The sequence below is a fragment of the Cyanistes caeruleus genome, chromosome 2, assembly GCF_971803275.1.
Source record: "Cyanistes caeruleus chromosome 2, bCyaCae1.hap1.1, whole genome shotgun sequence".
NCBI lineage: Eukaryota > Metazoa > Chordata > Aves > Passeriformes > Paridae > Cyanistes > Cyanistes caeruleus.
This window is the reverse complement of record NC_141702.1, coordinates 44,308,793-44,332,371: the sequence shown is the minus strand read 5'-3', so window position 1 is coordinate 44,332,371 and position 23,579 is coordinate 44,308,793. Positions and strand designations below refer to the sequence as shown.

The 23,579-nt window shown below is 41.9% G+C and overlaps 1 protein-coding gene across 1 annotated transcript in view; it reads right to left on the bottom strand.

The window, feature by feature from the left end:
* Positions 1–19,971, bottom strand: part of SOBP (sine oculis binding protein homolog) — a 114,264-nt gene extending 94,293 nt beyond the window's left edge. Inside the window, exons 1-3 of the mRNA XM_023923902.2 lie at positions 19,628–19,971; positions 10,292–10,430; positions 8,238–8,423 (exon numbers count right to left, since the gene is read on the bottom strand). Of these exons, the coding sequence (XP_023779670.1) occupies positions 8,238–8,423; positions 10,292–10,430; positions 19,628–19,723 (421 nt within the window). The 5' untranslated portion in view covers positions 19,724–19,971. The remainder of the gene's footprint in view (positions 1–8,237; positions 8,424–10,291; positions 10,431–19,627) is intronic.
* Between the last annotated feature and the right edge of the window lie 3,608 nt (positions 19,972–23,579).

Here is a 23,579-nt window from a genome sequence, read left to right as displayed (position 1 = left end):
AGCTATGCTGACACACGTTTGTAAAGTACAAAAATATCATTTGCAAGTCCTGGCACAGATTATTTTGAAGTGAAAGAAAATACTTCTTAATAACTGCTTTTTTTCCCCCTTCCATCTGGGCCTGGACCTTAATGACCTGCTTTTGCAAAGTGTTCAGCATGTTCTCAGATCTGTCATACTTATGACAGGTAGCATGGGCACTCTTACAGGTGAGAAACAGAAGAGATGGGACTGACACAACTGAATAGTAACGGGAGGACATTCAGCAGAACATATATGTTGCTCCCCTCTGTAATTAGACCAGGTAACAGAAAGATAAATTCTTTCTGCACACTGCATCTAAATTTCCAGCCTCTATTTTTCTGAGTTTTCAGCTCTTCACAGGGAGAGATATTGTGGGAGTTACAATATTGTGTTTTTCTGCCTCTGGGTTGTGTCATTACAGGTGGAAGTACTCCCTGCACCCACCACACAGATACTGTTCAGTTACATCTCCTTGTGGTTTTTATCCTGCGTAGTTTTCATAATGAACAATGCAACAAACACAGAGTGTTTGCAGTGCTAAATCATGTTCCCAAAGGGAGTAGTTTGTATAACAAGATAAAATTATCACATTATAATAACTAAATATGCATCAGTCTAAAGCATGCTTCAATTAATCATCAAAAGTTTGCACTGCCTCTTTAGGTCTTAATTAAGCAGAATGTTTGGTATTTTTTTCCTTTCAAACCCATGTGAAGGAGCTGCAGAAAATTGTTCCTCTTAAACCCAATGAGCAGCAGTTTACACTAATCGATCTTATATGGAGCCATAATTTAAAGAGGTGGGGGGAAGCGAAGGAAGGCAATGAGTACAATGGAGTAAATCCATCATGAACAGCCCTATCTTTGTCTAAGCAAACCAGCATGATCTATGGAGTTTAGTGCAATGTTCCTAAAATCCCTACAATTATGGAGGGTTAAAATCCTGATCAGTTTACTAAGCTTTAGGTTGCAGCGCTCCACTAATACTGATGGGCCTACTTGAGCTGCTAGGACTGGGTTGGACTCTATGATCTTGAAGGTCTCTTCCAACCTAGTGATTCTGTATTTTCAATTTTAACTCCAGCTTCAAAAAGTTAGGTTAAACTAAATGCAGCTACAGCTCTAATCCTGCATATTATGATGATTCAAGGGCAGGTACTTCAAAAACTTACTTTCCATATTTTCTTGCAAGAAATTCAACAGGAGATACTCAATTCTTCCAGCAAGAAGATAACATCTCTCCCAAAGGTGCCCAACCACAGTAATCCTACACAGAAGGAAGACCAGGAGGATGGAGTGTTTGGGATTGAGATCTCAAGTACAGCACCTGTACTGCGTGAGGCCTTTGCGAGACCTGTGCCTTGGCTGTGGTTTTATCCATGATCTGACACAAGAAATATTTTGGCATCCCATCTCTCCTCCATGTCTCCCAACCAACCAACTCATCTCTGGCATGAGTTTCCTTCCATCACACTATCAGAAGCCATGTCTCTCCACTACTACTTACATCTACTTTCCCCTTTTTCTCCTTGCTTCACCCCACCCCCTCACACAGGCAGTTTGGATCCCAGGTTTCTTGGGTAAGGAGCTATATTAGCCCTTTTACTTTGAGCTGAGAACTGCACTGGTGTATATATATCTTTAAATATTTTAGCTGCTTTCACTATTACTTTCTAATGAAAAGCTGCAACATTTCCTTTTTAAAGACTTTAGATCTTAAATTGACTTGAGCATCTGCAGCAATAACAGTAAGGGCTCACTGTTTCCACTGGGACCTGCCAGGATTTCAGAACTGGATAATTCCGAGTTACCCGCCTGCTGCTCCTGAAATCCCAGATCACCATTGAAGAAAACCAAGTAGCATGTATTCAGATTTTTCATCCCCCAAGTAATTCCTGAGATTGTTGATCCCAAGCAAGGCAGAAGCACCATTAGTCAATTTTCTTACACCCAAAATGCTTTACCAAATTAATCTCAGACTAAAAAAGGTGAAGAAGCAAAACTCCTGAGACATTGCTGCAGATCCCCGAGTGATACCACCTTAAGCACTGATCCTCTAAACATATGGGGCATGTGACAAACTTAAAACTCAAAAAAGTAACTTAAAAAAGTAATTACCAGAGGAAGATTAAAATATAGGGCTGACAATAGAAAGCTTGCTGCAGCCATCACTATGGAAATATCAGAGCCTCCACAATGCATTTCCTTTTAAGGACCAGTCTCTTCAAGTTCACTACTCTGCCAATAAAGCAAAATGTCCCAGCCTCTTTTGAAAAAATCATTTTGGGGAACCACGGCCTGCCTACGTTTTCTATGCATGAGCTGAGGTGCATTCTTATGCATAGTTCAGTAGGGACTGAATGCACAGCACAAAAGCTGGCATTTGGGCAGGTTTTAAACATGCAAACAAAAAAAGCACCTATTTCAGCTAATAGAGGGGGAACTCCCTGTGTACTTTGAATATATGCTATTAAGGTGCATACATGGACTTTATGCTTTTCTTTTTAGCACAAAGGAAACACTTGGCCCTCCACAGAGAGCAAAAGACATCAACAGTGGGCTAGATGGAGCAGGCATCCTGGCAACCACTGGCATTTAAAAACCCAGGCAGTTATAACCCTATGATCAGTGTAAATTTGATGACGTTTCAAACTGAAAACAAGAGAAATAAGTTGAAGAGCAGTGACTATAGGGTTTGTTGTAGTGCTCTTTATCAGAGGGCAAAACCTACAGATAGGGAAATTGTAACTGATTGTACAACTAATTGTAGCTGATCAGCAGCCAGAAGATATTTGTGACATACTGAAGAGGGATCCAGAGCACAGTAAAATGAAAGTCTCCTAGATATACAAACTTAACTAGATCTGATAGTGTGGTCTTTACTTAAGGAAAACTGCCACTTGGTTCTGCCTGGAATCAAACTTCTTGCTACTGTAGTCATAGATCTAATTCCTCAGTGAATTTTGACAGCTGATCTTGGAATTCATTGTTAGTGGCCTGCTAAATACCATTTAAAACATCATTTATGCTTCCAGATTCCTCCAAAGCAATTTAAATATTGAAGGAGGTTACAGCAGGCTGTTCCAGAATGTTTGTGGGGCAGGAACTCTGCTTATTCCCATATGTTGCACAAAGTTACTCATCTGCACTTGTATTTACAAAATCTCCTATAAACTTTAATTCTAAAGCAATGCTAAACCCATAACACAGAAGACCACTAATTTCTTCCTATAAAATAACTAAACACTTACTTTAGTATTTGAATCTGATATTTCTTTGCCAGCCTAGGTCAGCACTGGTAGTGCTTCTCCTTTCATTTTGCCTCATCAGATACCATTCCTCCAGCCCAAGCCTCCTTCACCAGTTTCTGATAACTTCTGGTACAACTCCAGTCATGATCATTTGGAACCTAACATTATGTTGAGACACTCATCTGTGGGTTGTAGGATTTACGTCCCCTTTCCTTCTCCAAATGTACTCGGTATCTTCTGAAAACTTTGGGAGGGAGCATTACTTTTCCCTTGTACTTTTTTCCTCTGTGGAAAGCTCAGTCAACTGCATGACATCATGCTTTCTGCCTCCCCTTCTACTGTGTCCCTTGGCAGTGACCTCCCCTCTCAGCACAGCATTGCTGGAAGCCGGTTCTCGTTTGGGATGCTCAGAGCAGCCAGCGCACTCTGTGCATCACCTGTACACAGAAGGAGGCAGGAAATGGATGGATTTTGTCAACCCTCATACTCAAAGGACTGACCAACCAGCAGTGGTACCCCCCTACCAAGCCTTTGCCATAGGGGTCACAGGATAAAATAAAGAGCACTCCGCAAAAAAAGAGAAAACTGAGACACCATACCCTCCAGCAGGTGCCAGGGGAAGGAGGCAGCTTGTTCTCACCCGCATTGAAAGAATTTTTTGCATTCTTTTGACTACTCTTGATTTCAGCCTTCCTTCATCCCAGGTAACAAGAGTTGCCCAAACTTGCCGGAGCAAAAGGGCAGAGTCACCCTAAGTGCCCTCTCAAATTTACTCTATCATTAAAGGCTGCAGAACTACAGAAGGTTTGCACACTACATACCAAGGCCATATACACCCTGCACAACCATGGTGAAATTTTTAGTTATGGGTCATTCCAGGCTATTGCATTTTTGTACCTCGATATTTCTATGGAACTTCTAAATTGGAAAAACAACCAAGCAAGCAAACAAATAAAAAACCCACCAGCCTTCTTTACATTGCTGTGCAGAAAATAAGAACCTTCTAACACCAAGCAGAACTAATCTTAGGCTTTCTTGCAATAGGCTGTAGTCAAGGCTAACCCTGAAGATCACTGAGAATCTGCTGCCAGGTCTAAACGTAGTTATCAGCATGCTGGGCAAGATGGACCCTTACCAGCCACGAGGAGACTCTTACAGCAGCTCTCTGGAGGCTGCATTGACTACTTTTATGCTTCCAGGTGCAGTTTGGATGGCTGATGCTGACTTATAAAGTCTGGAGGGTTAAATTCTGATCGGGTTAAATTTGATTTGGGCACTGTTCCAGTGTGGTCTGCCTGGTGCTGCAGATCAGGGGAATGCTCTTGCAGATAGCCTCCACATCTGAGTAACTTGCATTCTCCTGGTGAAGGCTTCCAATGACTGGATTTAGCATCTTCCACTGAGACACCATAACCTGAGTCTGTAGACACTCAGTACACCACATAGGGCCCATACATTTAACTCAGGTTTTTATGGTTTTTAATTATGAGGCAGAGCAAGGAGAGAGTGCCTTTATTGAATTGGTTAGTAGCATCCTAATGTTTTCCAGAATCATATAAGCAAATTGGAACCTAACATTTCGTTTGACTAAAACAGAAATCTGAACAGCTTGAAGACAAAATTTTAGTCAGACTGCTTAAAATTATTTGGTTTTCAAATTTAAAAATAAACAACCAAACAAACAAAAAACCCCAAAAAATTAGATAAAAATAAAAAAAAAACCAAAACCAACAATAAAACAAAAAACACTTCACTGCAAAAGAGTTATGAGGGGAAAATAGGTAATTTTGTTAACTCTTCAAGGTTTTAAGCCTGCTCATACTAAATATGAATGCAAACAGACCACTTGTTCAAAGCTTTCCAGCACACTCATGGAAAACCTAGTCTGCTGAAATCTTCAATGACAGCTTCCTAGACAGTTTAGGATCGGCACTCCTTCCTCCTCTTTTTCAAACTGATAGCTATTTCTGATAAAGAATCATATTTGCCTTCTTAGAATTCCTGTTTTCCTTGGTTTCCTGACTGTGTCTTTTCTACCTCTGCAATTGCTGTGTCAGTGCACATTGCAGAGTATCCTTCTTGTTTCTCTTCAGGTTTGTGAGTATCCCCCATGCTCTGCTCTCCTTCCACTTACATGTATTGAATCTGATCAGCAAAATTATTCAACTAATAATTCAATGGACCTGCTTATCCTCTTCAGACCATTACACTGCTGTCTAAATGAATACCTCAGCCTGTCTCTCTGACACCTCTTTACTTATGCTGACCCTTCTGTTCAAGATCAATACAGCAAGAATTAAAGTCTTAATAATTTCTCCCTGAGTGCTCACTCCATATTATTTGCTCAATAAGGATGGACTGCACCATCTTTCCTGTCCTTCAGGTTCATGATTTAGGTATCATTTTCACCAGTGGGCACTCCCTTTTGAGCTATATTGAAGTCTTGTAGATTTTTCTCCTGTATAACATCTAAAAGATTTTCTCATCCATTCACGAACTCTGGACACATCCTAATTCTTAGCCCCCCAGCCACTACAGCCCATCACTACCTGGTGTTCTCTCTGGCCTGTAGCGTAACTTTGCCCTCTGTGTGTCCACACAAAACATTCTGCAAAGATTCCTTTTTCTGCCCAATATTTTAACCTTGAAATTTTCTCTTGGCCTCTTTCTGCCTCTCTCCTGTCCCCTTACTTCATTTATCCACTTCAAATGTGGATAAATGCTTTGGTGTTTGTGGCAGGTCAGTCATAGGCTGTCCCACATGCTGAAAATGTCAACCTTCACCTTATTAATTAATGATTTGAGTCAATTAATTTGCCTGTTCAAGTCAAAGAACTTTGTGCTGTTTCCAAAGTCATCCCCTATGCTAGCAAGGGACTCCAAGAAAACATCCCCAGAGTTACTCTTGTCTGGCTTTGTATCACTCTGAAGTTTTCTGCTTTGATGTAGTGCCCACAAAATGGTGTCAAAGTGCAGTGCCAAGACCACTGCCTCGCACACTGGCTCTCCTGGCGCCTTTGTACTCCCTTTCCTACCAGTTCTTTCTTGCCAGGCTCTTCGGGGTGATCATGGCTAGGGCACCTACGCCCTGAGATAAAACAAAACCATTACTACCCATGCTTCTTGAAAATCCCACAAAGGTGCTGATCCTTCTCCTCCTCCAACCCTCCCAAGCTTTGGTCTCTAAAACAAAGGTGAGATAAATACATTCATCTGCTCTGAAGTCATGGTAATCTAGTGCTCATTACCGATCATAGGATAAAGTCAGAGGAGGCAGAGATTATGCATTCATATCTCCTGCACAGGTACAACAACAAATATTCATTGTTAATGAATTAATTAGAAACCTAAAGGAGGAAAACACTTATGAAAAACTCTCTCTACACATTACCCTTAGAGGTACATTTGAACACAGGATCATATGTTGTAGGTGGACAGGCAAAGAACAGAAGGCAGTTGACTTGGCCAAGATTCCCTTGTGTCCACTTAACTACTGTTGCAGTAATTTGTTTTTCTACTTCATAGTTCAATCTCCTCCTGCTTATTTGGTGTCATAAAAATCCAGCAACTGTGGCAATTTGCACAATGCATGCTATAGCCTTGTGTTCACATACCACAAATTCAGCATTCTGGATTCATTTGTGATTCAGATTGGAGGGGAAAATAGCTTGGGATGGCACAAGCCCTTGATTAAAGCTTTAGGGCCAAATCAACAACAGCTGAGGATCCAGCCCATATGGCCTGAGATCTTTAGCTGTGTAAAGGCTGCAGGAATGGGCCCAAATAGCTCTGGTAATTAGCAAATATCATATAAAATAGATTGAAAGTCTTTGGCAAGGAGCGTGTATTGAGTAACATTTGAAAATTATTCATAGCATATTATATACTTCTTTAGAGATAAAACTCAATGGCATAACAATAATTTCAGAGGGGCAACTCTAGTCTGTTAATGATCAACAACAGTCAAACACTTTCTTGAATCAATCAGTATTTTACAGCTACCTTTAGACAAAATTACGAAGGGCAGAGGTGACCATCCAACACCAGGGACCTGATCCTAACAAGCAGTTCTGCCCCTGTAGAAGCATCCTAGCACCTGCTAGGATCTCTTTAGCCCTGTGTGGGGAGAGCTGATGTTCTTGGACAGGAGTTTCATGTCACCCTGTATTCCTCAGTGCCTTGGTCACTCAAGAACAACCACAACACCACCCAGGGACGTCCATGGAAGCAGGACTCAGCCCGCTCCTATCTGGATTCACCAATTTTCACACCGTGTGGAGCAGTAAACAATAACACAACAATTAATCACCCTGGTGTAGCCGTAAGAGCTCCTTCCACAGATTACAGTAAGCAGCATGCAGAGGGGAATAAATCATTTTTCATGCAAACTCTGAGGAATGGCATGTTAGAAAACCACTCCTGATAAAAATCTAATGAAAATGTAAAACATCTCAGTGCAGTCTCCTGGGTAGAGTCAAGATCATATTAAACCCTTGAGAGACAGCGGTCAGGGATTTCAATGGGAATCAAGAGACAGTTTCCCAGTATGAGCTTGTTAATCTGATATAAAGACATGATACTGATTTGATGGCTTTGTCTCTTTCACTGTTTCCTTCATGCAGCCTATTTTCAATTTAATAATTCTCCATTAATTTAGTTAAAGGCCTTATTCACCAGAACAAAATCTTTTTTTTTTTTTCTAAAAGCAAATGCTGCTGAAGTGCTGAAAGCATAATCCAGCATGAGGAGTGTCACAAGCAATCTAAGTTTGTTGTCATTGCATTTCAGGAGTTTTTCAAGAATACTAAAGTGATTAAAGCCACTCTCCTGCTCATTTTTAAAATTCCCTGTGACTGGATTTTAATAATTTTGAAATCAGCCCTCTTGCTAAGATACTGTGATCCAGTGATCTCAGGACACTGTCAATAACAGTAACCATTTTTACATATTCATTAGGATTTACCTGCTGGTGGCTTTATGAAAGGTGGTGGAATTAATGGGACAATAATAGGTACATTCCCATGATCCTTCGACCCTGCTGGTGAGTCTGATAGTCCATTTCCTGTAGCAAGCCCTGGGTAGCTTGGGTTTATATTGTACGGTGAAATAACACTGTCCTCAGGTAATTTTGGTTTTGGCAAAGAATTTTCTGCAAAATACAAAGAACATATTGTACAGTATGACACATAAATTTCTTAAATGGCCCTACATACTTTCACCAATCTCTTCATTAAATTACTTACCCTAATACAAGAACAGTGCACAAAAATAACCAGGTTTTTTCCCTTTTAAAGAAATTTATACTTTCCAGTAATCTTCAGAAGTGCTCCATTTTTTTTTCAAAATCAAAACTCACGCTTTCTTTTTGCAGAAGGTAAAAGGTGGGATTATTTTGTCATGCATAGCCTTAATATGCCTGATTTAGTCATCCTATTCTTGTACTTCATTTCTACTGTTTGTATGGTGATCACACTCAATGTGCTGTGGCTTCACTAGTACAAGGAGCATGAACTGAAGAATAAAAGAATTCCTGTTCTCTATAAATAGTGAGTAGTAACAATGAATGAGTAGTAACAGAATTTAAAGAAAGGAACAAAGTATTGAAATCACATCAAAGTGTGCATAAAATGATGACAGTTATTATTCTAATTCTTTAATCCCAAATCACCTCAGGATTCTTATTTGTATGAATTTCTCTAATATATCTCACCCATGGGACTCCCTCTTCTCCCATCTTTCAGAACAAGAAATGTGCTTTTTCCCCTCCCAAAAACTTCATACAGCAAAAATTTCTACCTGCCACAGGCATTTGACATCTATGGTACATAAAACATATGATTTGTATCATGTGCCTATAAAAAAAGTATGTCACAAATTTCATCAAGCATAGACTGGAGCCAGTAATCTTTCAGTAAAAGAGGTATTTATTAAAACAGAAATAAATTAAGTGCATTACAACACAAGCACAAGTTTCTTCAAAGGCAGCTTAATGACATTATGTTTTCATTGAAAAATAAATATTGATCACCAATGTTGTTATAGAACTAACAAGCTGCAAACGTTCAATTTTAACACAATTAGGTTGTTTCACCTTACCTCTAATTTTTTCCCTTTTTCTAGCCATCTGTCCCTCAGCACTGGTCTCTCTGGTGTCAGTACTCATTGCAACACTCACTGAATACAGTGCTGCTGCTGCTGGCTACCAGAAAGAAAACCCAAACACTGCTGCCCACGAACACAGTGAAAAGTAGCACTCAAAGTGCATAAAAGCTGCTGGAATTTCCTCTCTTTACCTCACCTTTGAGGAACTCCCATTGGATAAGTCAAGATGCAGGAATTTTCTACTCTTCTCCTTACTCTGATGAGAAGCCCCTATCCACTCCCTGAGACTGAGGAGTCAGAAGGCAAAAACTGAATGACTGAACAAACCAACAGGCTCTCATCCTTTACATTTTGAATCAAAAATATTTGGCAATGTTTCAAACAGATTCCATCCATGGAAAACATCTACTACAGTGCAGAAGACAATAAAGTACAAATATGGATGAGAAGCCTTTTGTGAATATTCACACTTGTTCCTACATGCGTGAATATTCCAGTTTAAAATCTTTCAATATTTTAAAAAGTTGTAGGCCAACCAGACTTAGCATGGAAAACAAAAGGGTTCCTTAAAGCCACCTGGCTAAGAAAGTACTCCCTCCTTTCTCCAGCTGTGAGTAGTTTATTGATACCACAGGCACATGGCTTTCAACTGACACATGAAAGGCATTATATGTGAAGATATATATCAGTATATAACAATATATCAATACACCAACAGCAATTTCGTTAAGTGACTTCGCCCATACCCTATCAGGTTCTCTGTACCACAAGGAATTTTTATTTTAAAAACCAGATATTTTTATGTAAAGCAACCAAGATACAAGCAGCAGAACATGCTTTGCAATCAGCACCAATCAGACAGGTTGAGCGATTAATCCTTCTTTACATGAACACAGAAACATGAAGTCTCGTTACCTTTGAGAACAGAAATGTGCTGGCGGCTTTCCCCATCTGCTGAGTAGTTCCTGAATTCAATATCTTCTCCATCTTTCAGTTCTACCTTATCATAACCATACCAGCCAAGGAGCTCATTCATAGTGTTTTCAGCAAAGTTCTGAAAGAGAAAAATTACCTACTTATTTATGTAATCAATAACCATTTGGAAGGAAGGGAGGACTGCATAAATCGAACCATATCTGTGCTACATGAGGAAGTGTCAGGTTTGGCCCACCTCCTCAAAGACTAATGTTCATTTCATAACTCAAGTGCATAAAGTGAAATGCATTTAAATCTCCGACTGGCACATGTAATTATGACAGAGACTCATATGCCTGTAATTTAAAGAAAATGAAAAGGAGAGTTATTTATGACTTTTACTCTGACATTCAACGTCAGAAATATTTTAACATACATTCCTCACACAAACTTGTCTGTGTTGCCATAAAATATTTAAGACTGAAGCAAGAGAATAACAGAAAACCAGGATTTTTTTTTCAACCAGCAGTTAATCAATCTTACTGCGTTACAGTCTTTTCAGCTGGAGCAGGTCACTGACACAATTACAGTTCCTTGAGGTGCCCATGAACCAAATCAAATAAAATCACAGCAGACGTTTTTTCTCAGTTATAAGCCCTTGCATAGTCAAAGTACTTAAAGATTCTTCACTGTGAAAGTATATTCTACCATCATTTTTCATACAAATATTTCTTATATTTGTTTAAGGAAACCTTTCTCAATTTTGCAGTATTTATTTTCAAACCAATTTCCAAGCGGCTGAGTGGTTACATTTTATGTTTGTATGGAAATGCAAAGTATGGAACATGACTGTCATAACCCTCAATTTCTATTAAAAATATGTCCTCTAGGTCATGAAGCAAAAAATATTTCTGTAGAAAATGCTCATTACCGGGCCAGGAGATTTAGTGGAATAAGTTAAGAAATCTGCAGCCAGGCAACAAAGCTTTCTGAAACCAAATAGTGCCACAGAGCTCTACAGCTTATGGGTTTAGGAAACTACCAAAGGAAACCAGTTAATGAATTATTGCAATGGCAAAGATCAGTTTAAAATAGTATGACAACTCTAAGTTGAAACCAAAAAAACCACACACAGAGCCTATTTGGTTTTTGCGAATTTTTTTTATTAACACTCTTCTAAAACAAATTCCAAACTTCGTATTCCTCCAAGATCTTGACTTCTAAAATAATCCTTCTGATAAGCACTGTCCCCTGGGACTCTGGCAAAGGAATAAGGAGAATACAACACCAATTCAAAACAAATGGTAAATGTCAAATTTGCAGGTTGCCAGATTTTGTCTAGTAACTGCTCTAGCTTAATTTTTGAGTGGAAGAAAGTCTAATGATAGAACACAGCAATTCTCCAGTCATTTAAACAAATAAATAAAATTAATCAGATGATAATTGCTTTCGAATTCAAAGCTACAGCAGGCGCTGTGCCCCAGAACCTCAGAGTGCTGCACTGCTCCTGGCTCATTCATCACACTAGATTACATAGGTGTTCCTGTCACTCAAGGAGCACTGTAAAGCAGCTATAAGCAATAAACACAAGCAATTTGTACTCTTCCAAGAGTATCATGTGTGCAATTATGCTACAAACACATTTCAGGAAAAGAAAACCCCAGAGCAGAACACTAAAGCATCCATTTCCTTTTGGTTTTTCCTTTTTGTGTTTTCACCTTACTGTCTGATGGAAGTCACATTTCTGTGGCTGTCCTGTGCAGCTTCAAATTGCTGGAAAATATTCCATCATGCCACCTCCACTTCTGGACTTAGCATTATAAGTATGATATCTGAATTATGCCACTACTACAGTTTTCAATGAGTACAATGCAGTGTAAATGTGGCTAACTATTACCTAAATCATTTGAATGACGCAGTGTTGTCTTTTAAACACTAGCAAAATGAAAAAGAAAGAAAAAAAGAAATTTTTATTTTATTTTATTTTGTTGTTTGGTTTATTTTTTCTTATCTTTTCAGAAAACTCTTCTCCTAGCATTGAAGAGTCCCAATGCACTAACCCCTTTTGTAACCCATGGGAACCCAATAACAAAATGATCTGGACCTGGGGAGCCAAATCTCACCAATCCAGCTCACCCAAAATGACCTGAAAGGGCCCATGGAGGCCCAAATGCAAGGTCTGCCAGCCTCCCTTGCTTTGCTAAACTTCAACTATGGAAACACAGCCCTAGAGACTAATCTAGCAAGGTAGAGACCGACTGACAAAGTCTTACCAATTTAAACCCCATGCAACCAAATTAATTGAGTAGCTCTAAATTTGCCTCCTGTGGATGCTTTGTGTTTTATTTGCGCTGCTGATCAACTCAGACAACGAATAATTTCTAATTACTTGTCAAGGAACACATAAGCAAGGTTATACATATGTTTGTTTTTTCATGAAAATTCATACATTTATGTGTCCCTTCAAAATGCAGTCAAAATGATGGTTGGGTTTGTAATGGCACCAAATTTAAGTACCTTTCACGTCTCATTTAAACCACCCATGATAAGTGATGCACCAAAATAAGCACTCAAACTGACAAAAAATACATTGGATTTCAAAATCACTCATCATAGAGATCTGACTCTCTTATAAAATAGTAAATCAGTGGGGTCATTTCTACTAACTTCAATGAGAATATAATGAGGTTGCATGCCAGGAATAACAAAAGTAAGCACCTTTTAACACTGATTTCCCAAAAGAGTCGCTAGAATTAAAAAAAAAAAAACAAAACACAAAAAAAACCAAACAAAAAAACCCAAACAAGCCATTCTCCTCCATAATTTATCTTACCTACTACAATGCTGCAAGTCACCCTCAATACCCTTCTCTCAGTGACTAACAGCCAGAGCTCTATTACACCACACTTTACTCACAGCAAATGGAAAGCATGAGCCCATCCTCAGCAAGCTGTGTCAAACCTGAGAAATGTTTTTTTCCACACTGACTCTCTTGCATAGATGTGTATCCAAAGAACAACATCACCTTCCCTCAGACTCCTGACTACAACACCCATTTGCAGAGATGTCTAACACCCTGACAGTTGAGATCATGCTGAAGCCACTGCCCTGAAGCTGACCACTATTAATTCATTGTTTTCATGCATTTTCCCTTCTTCTATTTCAATGATAGACACAATACATGTGGATTCAAGACATGGTAACAAGATGGGATTTGTAAAGACCAGAGTAGTGGCAATAGTCAAAACACAAATGAGATAATTTTTCTCTGTGTGAATGCAAGGGAAGGGAGAAAGAAGAAAAAGAAAAAAATTAGAGAGACAAAGACCAGTTCTTGGTGAAGCTAAGGAAAGGAAGAAAGCATATTAATACACAACTGTACATGCAGAGCAGAACATCACTGAAAGATATGTAAGTTTCAAAGGCTTAGTGAAAGGAAGGGTGACGATTGTAACCCTGAGGCTTGAGAAAAGCAGGAACATGGACTCAACACTGGAGCAGAAAAGCAGGAACAGCAGTGATCAAGCAGGCTAGACAGGAGCCAGAGGAATTGCAAGATCATAGACCTGCCAAAGACCAGGGAGGAGAGGTAAAGGCAGGGATGACCAGATGGAGGATGTGCAAGGACCTGCATTTCGAAGCTTTGGTAGGAACAGGACAGCAGAGGCGTTAAGGTAGCCCATGCTTACTTTCAGACTCATTCCCCAAAAGGATGTGCACTGTCTGCAGGATGAGGTTGCCACCCCAATCCCACAGCTGTGCCAAAGGGTTGGGATGATGTGAAAGACAAGCACAGAGAGAAAACTTTGCTCATAATCAATAAAATCTCAGCAATCACACTGCTAAGCTGGGACTCCTACATCCCCTCAGCTGAAACAGAGCCTCCCTGCAGGGACCCACAGATTTCACTGCAAATGTACAGCACAGAGCCCAGCTTCAGCCAGGTGTGGAGGCAATGCTCAGTCCCCTGTGCGAAAACAGAGACTGAGCCATGGTGTCACCCACAGTGTGGGTCAGCATCAGAGCTGAGAAGAAAACCACAGAAATCCTGTCCCATGTCCTTCCATGCTCATTCTGCCATGCTATGCACCAAGGAGACAAGCTTTCGAGACCACAGTGGAAACACCAGTCCCCCCTGCAGCTGCCAGCACACCCAGGCAGTTGGTTAACATCCCACAGGAACCAAACCTCCTGCTCTTCTCTAGCTGACAGAGCACCATTACAGCTGCTGACTGCCCGAGCATTCACCATGGCTGCGGCACAACCAGTTCACGCCTGCCAAAGAAAATGGCCCAAAAGCACACCGGTGGCCCCAGTCACACACCACAGCCAAAGCCCTTCCTTCCCAATAGATGGCAGTTCAACTTTTGCCCACTGCTAGGTCCCAAACCACTTATCACCACCGTGGGTCAATGCGTAATTTGCATGTTTTAACTGCATGATTTCTCCATTCTTGTACTACACAAAAATATCTTCCCTCCTGGAAGGGCCAGGATAACTGTTATACTCATTGGTGTTTCTATTGGAATTTGCTCCCTGTTCCCCTGAAAGATGAAGAAGAGTGTGTTGACTCGCTAGACTGCGGTTTTCCTCCTTTCTGACTTATATGCTAGGCAGTAAAAATATAATCACATTTATTCCCACTTTAGGATTCATTTCGTCATAACAGTACACCTACAGTTTTATTTTTTACATTACAATGCATGATTTCCCCAAATCTTTGCTAATTAATACATTCTCAAGCTATGTCATGCACCTCTTTCTATCCTAGATCTCCTGACTTTCTTTCTCTATGAACCTTATTCACAGGGGGCAAGACCTGGCTTTACCGAATGAGGCCTGGCAAACACGGAGGCAGGAAACACAGGGGAGAATGAGTCTGTCAGACTCATTTTCTTCTAGGTTTTACTGCTGAATGTTTATTTCAGATCTGGGAGGAAGCATAGTGGCTCCATTCCATTTCCTTGCCTGCATAACCCACTCAGTGCAGAGCCCCACAAATTCACTTTTCACTTTCACTGCATCAAGGAAACAAAAATGTTTCTTGAGGTACTATACAAACTTGGATCTTTTTTCCCAGCCCCCACATTCTTTGCTTGTTTATGTTGTCACCATACTGAATTTTATGATTAGACCTTTACTCTATCAGAAAGCAAAATTCCATGATGCTTTACTTTCCTTTGTCCTCTCATGTATGTTTAGTTCTGTGTAACCTGCTTTGTTTGGGGAAGCATTATTTCTGCAGTGCCCTGCCAGGTGAGGCTCCCTGTGCAGACAGGAAAGCCCTTTGCAGCCATCCCACAAAACTTCCATGCCTACTCCACAGAAAAACCTTGGTCTCCTGAAAGAATACAATTGATAAAGTCTGTCTGCTTTTCCACTTTCCCAAAGATATTTTTTGCTTTTCAGGAGAGAAGGGAGGAGTTTCCTTGGAATCTTCCGAGCACTCTGAGCAAACAGGCTCGCTCCAGGCGCAGGGCTGCTACGCCTGCTTCATCACTTTCCTCCTTCTGACATCAGTACTTTCAAATGCCAAACAGGGACTATTTAAACACTAAACTGAAAAATATTCTGATGAGTTTACTATTAAATGATAGGGCTGCCCTAAGCTTTAGGCACCAGGAACAATGCCCAATTTTAGATACAAATTAGTTATTGAGAATATTTATGGACACCAAACTCCTTGGCCACATGGTGCAATCTTATGAAATTACAACTCAAATTAATTCCTTACCTTTCAACTGCTAGAGACACACGGATGCACAGATTGCCTCATCCGTGCAGGAGAGCTTCCAGTGCAATTCATTACTGTATGTAACCTCACTTCACAGCATTGCAGAGCACCTAGCTATTCCTCCTGAGTAGCACTGCTTCCTGGCAGTAGGATGGCAAACGGAAATAAGCTGAGGGCAGATGGATGGGGGATCCACCATGGTGCCTAGACAAGTGCTCTCATCAATTAAACTTTTACAAATATTTTGGTCTTAAAAAATAACAGTGGGTTCCCTGGTGACAATAGGTTTGGATCTATGAAGTGCTCTGTTTTTCACCAGCAAGTGAAAAATGGCACCAAATGGAATTTCAGGATAACTATCTGCTTTTCTTCCAAGGCACGAGGTGAATGGCACCTCTGGAAGAAAAACTGGAAAGTCTCACCTGAAGGAGGAAGGAGGACAAAAGAAAAAACAGCTAGAAAATAGGAAAGAGTGGCTGTAAAGGTCACAGTGTAACAAAACAGCTCCTCGTGAATATATATTTCATTGAAACATAATATCAGAAAACTGTGCAGAGTCATGTACTTTTTGCACACAACATTGTATCAAATTAAAATTTGTTATAACCATCGTGTACATTAGGTTAGCGATAACAAAAACGTAACTCAATATCTGGCATAAGGAAAGAGCAAGCAACCCGAATATCCATCCAGTCATGTTAAAATCAAGCTGTGACACTACTGCTGGAAAACACTAAAGCAAGCAGCGAGGTGTTGTGATCCTTCTCGAGTAAATATCTGACTGTATCAAACAGCAAATCTCGAAGGAAGTCTCTGTGATGAGGTAATATTATTGCTCATTCATAGTGCCTTGAATTTACTGTACTTAAAATAGACACTTGTACCAATGGTCTTTTTATTATCCAAAAGGGGGAAAAAAGAAATCACATACACACCAGTCCTTTCTCTTTCTGCTAGCAAAGGGAGGCAATTCAATCCAACGTGGGCTGAAACCTGAGTAGGTCAATGTACACCATGATAAAATTCCCTAACCCCTGAGCCAAATTTCCCTGAGGGGGCCCTCCTACTTCTCCTTTACTTTCCAAGCTGACTTTTCCATTCCCTCTCTCGTCTTTTCCTCCCCTTCATCTCTTTCATTTCCCCTACCTTAAAGCCTTGATATCTGATCTGCTGCTGATACTCAGGTTACAGTTTTTACAGCTTAGGCTGTCTATTGCTGTATACATTCCTTTCTTTCTGCTCTGCTGTGATTACTTACCAGAGCTTATTTTACACTGGTCCAGATGAAAGCAGTTCAAATGAAGGGAAACAGTCAGCCTGTTTGAACATTACAGATACAAACCTACACAAGGGCACATTGTGCTCCCTCTGTCATTTCACTGCAAACATTTTGCACACTGCAACCAATTTGTTACATTATTGTATCTCCGGGTTTATTAAGAGCAACTAGACATCTGCATTCATCAGTAAAGAAAAAGGCTAAATGATTGCCACAGAATTTTAACTTTCTCAACTGGTCAAAAATTCAAACTACTTCTTTTTCCTTCCCCTTCTTTTTCCCTTCTTGGATGATAGCAGCTAACTGTCCTACTAAATGCATAGCATATATAGCATAGTTTATGTTGAAAGGTGGGCTACGGAAGGTTCTGCCATCAGCTGTCTCACTCTCAACCAGAAATTACAACGGTTCATAATGTCTTTTCTACACACATTTAGTTTTTAAGTCAGCTGAAATCTTGAGGTTCCCAACCTTAAGCAGTTAGCCATGACGAAAAAAGAGAAACTCTCTATACGAAGGTTAATGCCAGTGCTTAATACCAAAGCATTAGTTTAAAATTGTGTAATTTTTCTCCTTCACACAATGTTGTTTTTGTTTCTTCCTCACCCTTTCAGACAAACATCTGTTATACTGTAGAAGAACAACTATCTCCCAAACCGCTGAGTGTGCCTGCAGCCAAAGTAAACAAAACAAACCCAGAGGATCCAGCACAGTCAGCCTTTATATCCAGCCAGGATAACATTTCACATGTTTTGATTAAAATTAGCTAATTTGTAATTCTAGAACCTATGAAACTTAAAAGCTGCAATCCATATAGATCACATTAGGCGATGCTCTGAGGGGCCAATGCCCTGTACTACAGACCTCTGCAGTCCTCAAAACTATGTGGGATTACAATGAGCAATGACTCTCTGGTAGCTGCACAGAGCCCTCTCCGAAAATAGGATGTGTCACATATCTCACAAAGAAAGATCCCGCTCCTCTGGACTTGAAGTTACTACAGTTTGTTTCCAAAGAGATGCACCAACACATTATTTTGTTTGTGCCCCTAATGCTACCCTTGTCCACATTTACACTTGAAGCGCACACAGAACCGTGTACACGCTCATTACACAGGCAGCAAGAACAAGAACGCCTGCCTTGGGCAGGAAAGGGCACCTAGCCGAAATCAGTGGTGTGCAAAAGAGGGGAGAGGGGAGGGAACGGTGCATTCCCGTTTAATTTCATATGGGGGGATCAATGTTCCGGAAAGCAAAGATATTTTCACTAGGTATCATGCATATTTATACAGCCGCCTATATAGTATACATACTATGTGAACAAGTGACATTTTCCAGGCAGTCTTCCACTTACAATCAGCCTTTTAATAAATGACATATTCAAATTAAATCTCAGCAGCTTTATCTCGCAGCCAGACTAGGCTGTTTCAGTCACTTTATCTGCTCATTTAACAATAAGTTCAGCTGAAGTCTAGCAATACATTGTTACCAACTTTAGGGAATTAGAGACATCAAACAAACAGACATGGAACAGACATGGAACACAGGCGCAAAAATTAGGACTGGTCCAGCCTGGAACAACGAACTAATGATAAAAGAAGTTCCAAAATAGCCGGTTTGTGCCATCGCTACCATCCCAACATCTGGAGCGGCCGCCAGAACACAGCTGGAGCGGCAGCGGTTCCTATCAGGCAGGACAGCCCTCCGCGCGGTAAATACACTTCCATCAAAAGCAGCCCTCGGACAAGGCACCTTCCAGCGACACCTCTGCGCTGCCGTGAGCCGCGGAGCGAAGCGGTACAGCAGAGGAGGAGGCGAGAGGGAGAGGGAGAGAAAAGGGGTCTCCGCGCTGGAGTGCGAGACTGATGCACGGCTCAGACCGCAACGTTTCACTTTGACAATTTAATTACACAGTTGCAGCTGGCTACTGAAAAAAAGGACAGAAATACAATGTTTAAAAGAGATCCCTTTCTTTCCTAACTTTAAGGGCTTCCCAGCTACCTGAGGGGATGGCTATAGAAAGAAAGAAAAAAAAAAAAAAAAAAAAAAGGGGAAAAAAAAAAAGGCCCATCATTGGCACCCGAGGAGCTTAAAAGCCCAACGAGAGAGTTATTTTTAAAAAATAAATAAAGCTGGTCAATGAACAGGGTTTGCAGCCTGTGAATTCGTCTCTGTTTGCAGCCCAGGAGGCGGAGTTGAGACACATTCAGTGCATCCTACAAAAAAAAAAAAAATGACAAGAGATCCTTTCTTATTTCATCTCCACGCTCGGAGGCGGGGGGTGCGGGGGGGACCCCGCTCCCGTCCCCATCACAGGCACCTACCTTCATCTCCTCGTTGATCTCCCGCTTCACCGGGTGAGCCGGCTTCCTGCTCCTTTTATTTTCGGGAGGTCTCCCTTCTTTCTCCATTTCTGCCATTTTTTGCGCCTACTTGGTGGTGGTGGTGGTGGAGATGAAATGGCTGCTGGTGCTCTGGGGGGGCCGGGAGGGGCGCGGGGGGGCGGCGGCGGCTCTCAGTGGTGGCAGGCGGCGCCGCGGAGGGCCCGGGGGGAGCGCGGCGGCGGCGGCGGCGGGCGGGCGGGGGGCGCGGGCGGGCAGGGGCGCGGGTGCCCCGGCGAGTCAGCCATCTTCTGCCTCGCCGCCGGCCCGCATGGGAGCGGCGGGGCGGGCAGGCGGGAGGCAGCGCGGAGCGAGCCGGCCCCGCGCCTGCTGTGGCGCTGCTGGCGGGCTGCCGCGGAGGGGGCGGCGGAGGGAAGGGGGAGGCCGGCCCCGGACCGCCGGCGGGCGGGGCTTGCCGGCACCGAATCGGCCGCTGCTGCCCGCCATGGGAGCCGGGGAGGGGGGAGGCGCCGAGCACCGGGCGGAGCGGAGCGGAGCGCAGCGGAGAGGAGGGGGCGGTGCTCGCCCGCCCCCACCCCCAGCCCGGCACGGGGAGGGGGGCCCGGTGCCCTCCACCAACACCCGAGGGGTCCGCCCGGCCTGTGCCCCTCTGCGCAGCCGACCCGACTCGTCCCGACCGCTCCCGTCCCGTCCGCTCCCGTCCCGTCCCCGCCGCTTTCAGCCGAGGCTCTTCCCCTGATCACTCCTGTTTTTCCCTTTATCTGCGGCGGGGAGGTGCGGATGAATGGTTTGGTGGGACGCGCTTCAGCGAGGAGGTGCCGGATTACAGCACACACTGTAGGCGATACATTGATTATTCCTAGGCTCTGCTTTCCCGCTTTCCCTGGCAGTCCCTGATTACCCCATACAACACATTACGGCACGGGGGTGTCCATTTTTCCGACAGTCAAAATTGAAATCGTACGGGGTTCCTCATTACGACTGCGGTACACCTTAAAATGATCCATTCGCTTTGTAAAACACCCAAACCCACAGTCGAAAGATAAACTGCCTTCCGTGTGGGCATGAGTAGGCTCCCCATAAAAATCTCTGTTTAGCCTGTCAAAGACGAGTTCGGTTTGCGTGCAACAATGTCTAATTTACATTCTCTGTTTCCGAAGCTTTAAATCACTGGCACTCTTCAGCATGAAAAGTTGAGCACAACTTTGTTCGTTTCGTTACTGAAATGAGCCTCGCCTGCCTGCCTGTCAAAGCGATTAGAGACACGGGGCACATTTTCCCCCGTGACTCTGAGAATAAGAAGAAACGGGGATTTAGCCCAGTGTCAGCTGTTAGAGCATCGAGCATCAAAAGATGAGATAGCAACCAGCTTGACCCTGTAAAATCCTGGAGCCCATCTGCAGTGGTAAGGTCACGGCCGCTGCGAGGGGAAGGTGCTGCCACTCCCCTCGCTGCCTGAAAGAATCAGGCAGATGTTGAAAAAAACCCAGCCCCGATCGTTTGTTTTTTGCAGAGCAGGAGGATCTCGCAGAGACCCTCGAAAAGGCTCTTCTGACAGCAAAGAATTGCAGGAGTTTAGCCACAGCAGGGCTTGTGCTGTGGGCTCAGTATGTTCAGTGCACCCCAGCAACACAAGGTCTGGGCTCAAACCCACCAAGCAGCAAGCATGAGAAGCAACCAAGGTTTATTTTTTTCTTGCTTGTAGTATTTTAAAATACAGTGATTTCTCAAACTTGTGGAAACTAACTTCTGACTACAGGTAACCTTCAAAGGATGGCGCTTAGTAAGGAGGTTTCTCTCCTCCTGTGCCCCACCACCAGCAACCTCACCTCTATGTTTTGCTTAACGTATTCTATTACAAACAAATCAGTACAGTTGAGCTCTCATTAAGTACAGGAGATATTCCCAGAATTGCAGTGTATTCTTTCACACAATAAGAATAAAACAGCACGAGGGGAAGTTGCTTTTAAACACGACCTCACATGGCTCTTTGAAACCTTTGGCTGGAAAAAGCCATTTAACCTCAGATGATTATTTTGCTTTGAACAGCCACCACTTTGCTGATACATTAAGTCATTCTAATGAAAAAGACAAAACTAGTTCTTGTATTACACATATCGCTAGTTTCTCTGTGGAGCAGATGGAAGAGTTTTAAGGAAAACCATAAAACTTCTGCTAAACAGAGTATTGCCTCAAATGGTTCTTGTTCAATGGAACATCTGAGGACTACTTCTCAACACTTACTATGTGTATTGTAATAAAACACTGGCACTTTTTCATTAAGCACTGCATAAATTTAACAGGTTTGAGTTGACAATCTGACAAAAAGATTAATCTCAAACTCCCAGCATAAACAGAATTTCCTTTAATGTTGAAAGATACTATGGGGAAGATATTTGCAAGCCTAGGTGATGTGAATTGACTACAGCAGGTTACAGTGAGTAGACCAGAATGAATTTTTTTCAGGATCAAGTCTGTCATTCCAGTTTTCCTGACTAGCATCTGAAGGTTTGGCTGCAAATTGAAGCACTTCCCACCCCTCTTGCTACCAGTTCTGAATGCTGATTCTCACTTCTTGATCACCAAAAGTAACGACATTCATCTGGGGTTTTTCACAGTATTTTTCTGAATGTTTTTGAATGGAGATGTGAACTTATTTCTCCTGACAGTAGGCTCATTTTCTCTGCTAGTTCTGGTAAGCTCTTTAAAAAGAACCTCCAGTCCCCCAGTATCTTGTCAACCACCAGATGAAAGCCTCAGTCTTAGAACATATCCTGTTTTTCTCAGTATTTAATGTAGGACTGGGACAGATACAAAAGTTCTACCTCTCTGTGTCCTAATAATAATATCTCCATCTGACAGCAGGTTATTTCTGCAACTGTCACGATTCCTACTTTTCTAGAGCTGTTATTACCTTTATATATTGCATATTATTACACTGCATATTCTTGGGAAGTTGTTCTTCTAGTGACAGCATATGGAGGACCATCAACTGTCAACACAGAAGTTCATGCATTTAGAGTGCTCAGACATTACCTGACACACATCAGAGGTACTGAAGAGTTTTGGAAACCATCTAATTATTCCACTTGTTACTAAGGGGGAGGAAGTGACTAACAAAAAGGAATGCTTTCAGGTTTTAGTGGTAACTCCTGAATTCATAAGGGGAGGCAGAATATCAGAATCTATGGAAGCCATGCATTTGTCATCCATACAATGGCATTGATCTGAACATCTCCAAAAAGTCATGAGAAAATAAATCTGCTATTTACATTACAGGCACCCTAACATTAAACACATTTCCCAAACTGTGGCAGCACCACATTTTTTTTTTGTATAAAAACCTGTATTTTTGGCAAAGAATCCTGGTTCTGTAGTTCTCAATATGGATTCTGCAAACATCTTGAACAGGTGAATAAAGGTGACTGACTGGATCAATAGAACTGCTCAGATTTATTCTACGAGACAGAGATACCGGGGTATGTGGTATCAGTAAGCAGACAAAGATGAAACCCCAATCCTGTGGGAATCAGTAAAGATTTTACTCCTGAGTTTAATGAGACCAAATTATTTGTGAAATTTCCAAGGTGATTTTAAATCAATCTATTAGGTCATGTATTCTAACCATAGTGCAGTAGAGAAAGTCTCTCACTGACATGATGGTTTGAAGCTGGTTGGTTTTTTGGTCACTTTTAAAACTGGGAAGAAACTATGAGGTTCCACCTTTTGGTGGTCTTTAAGTCGTGGCAAGAATCGGAGCTTTTCCTTCCATTGCCCAAGCACATGCTCTACACCCAAAGCTCCATGTTTTACCAAGCTCCATATTTTTGTTCTATGACAGATTTGTTTCCAGCTCTGAATTTGCACTTGGGTTTTTGCAAGCACAGTAATTTAGACTTCTGAAAAAAAAGTATCAGTCATAAAATTACACGTG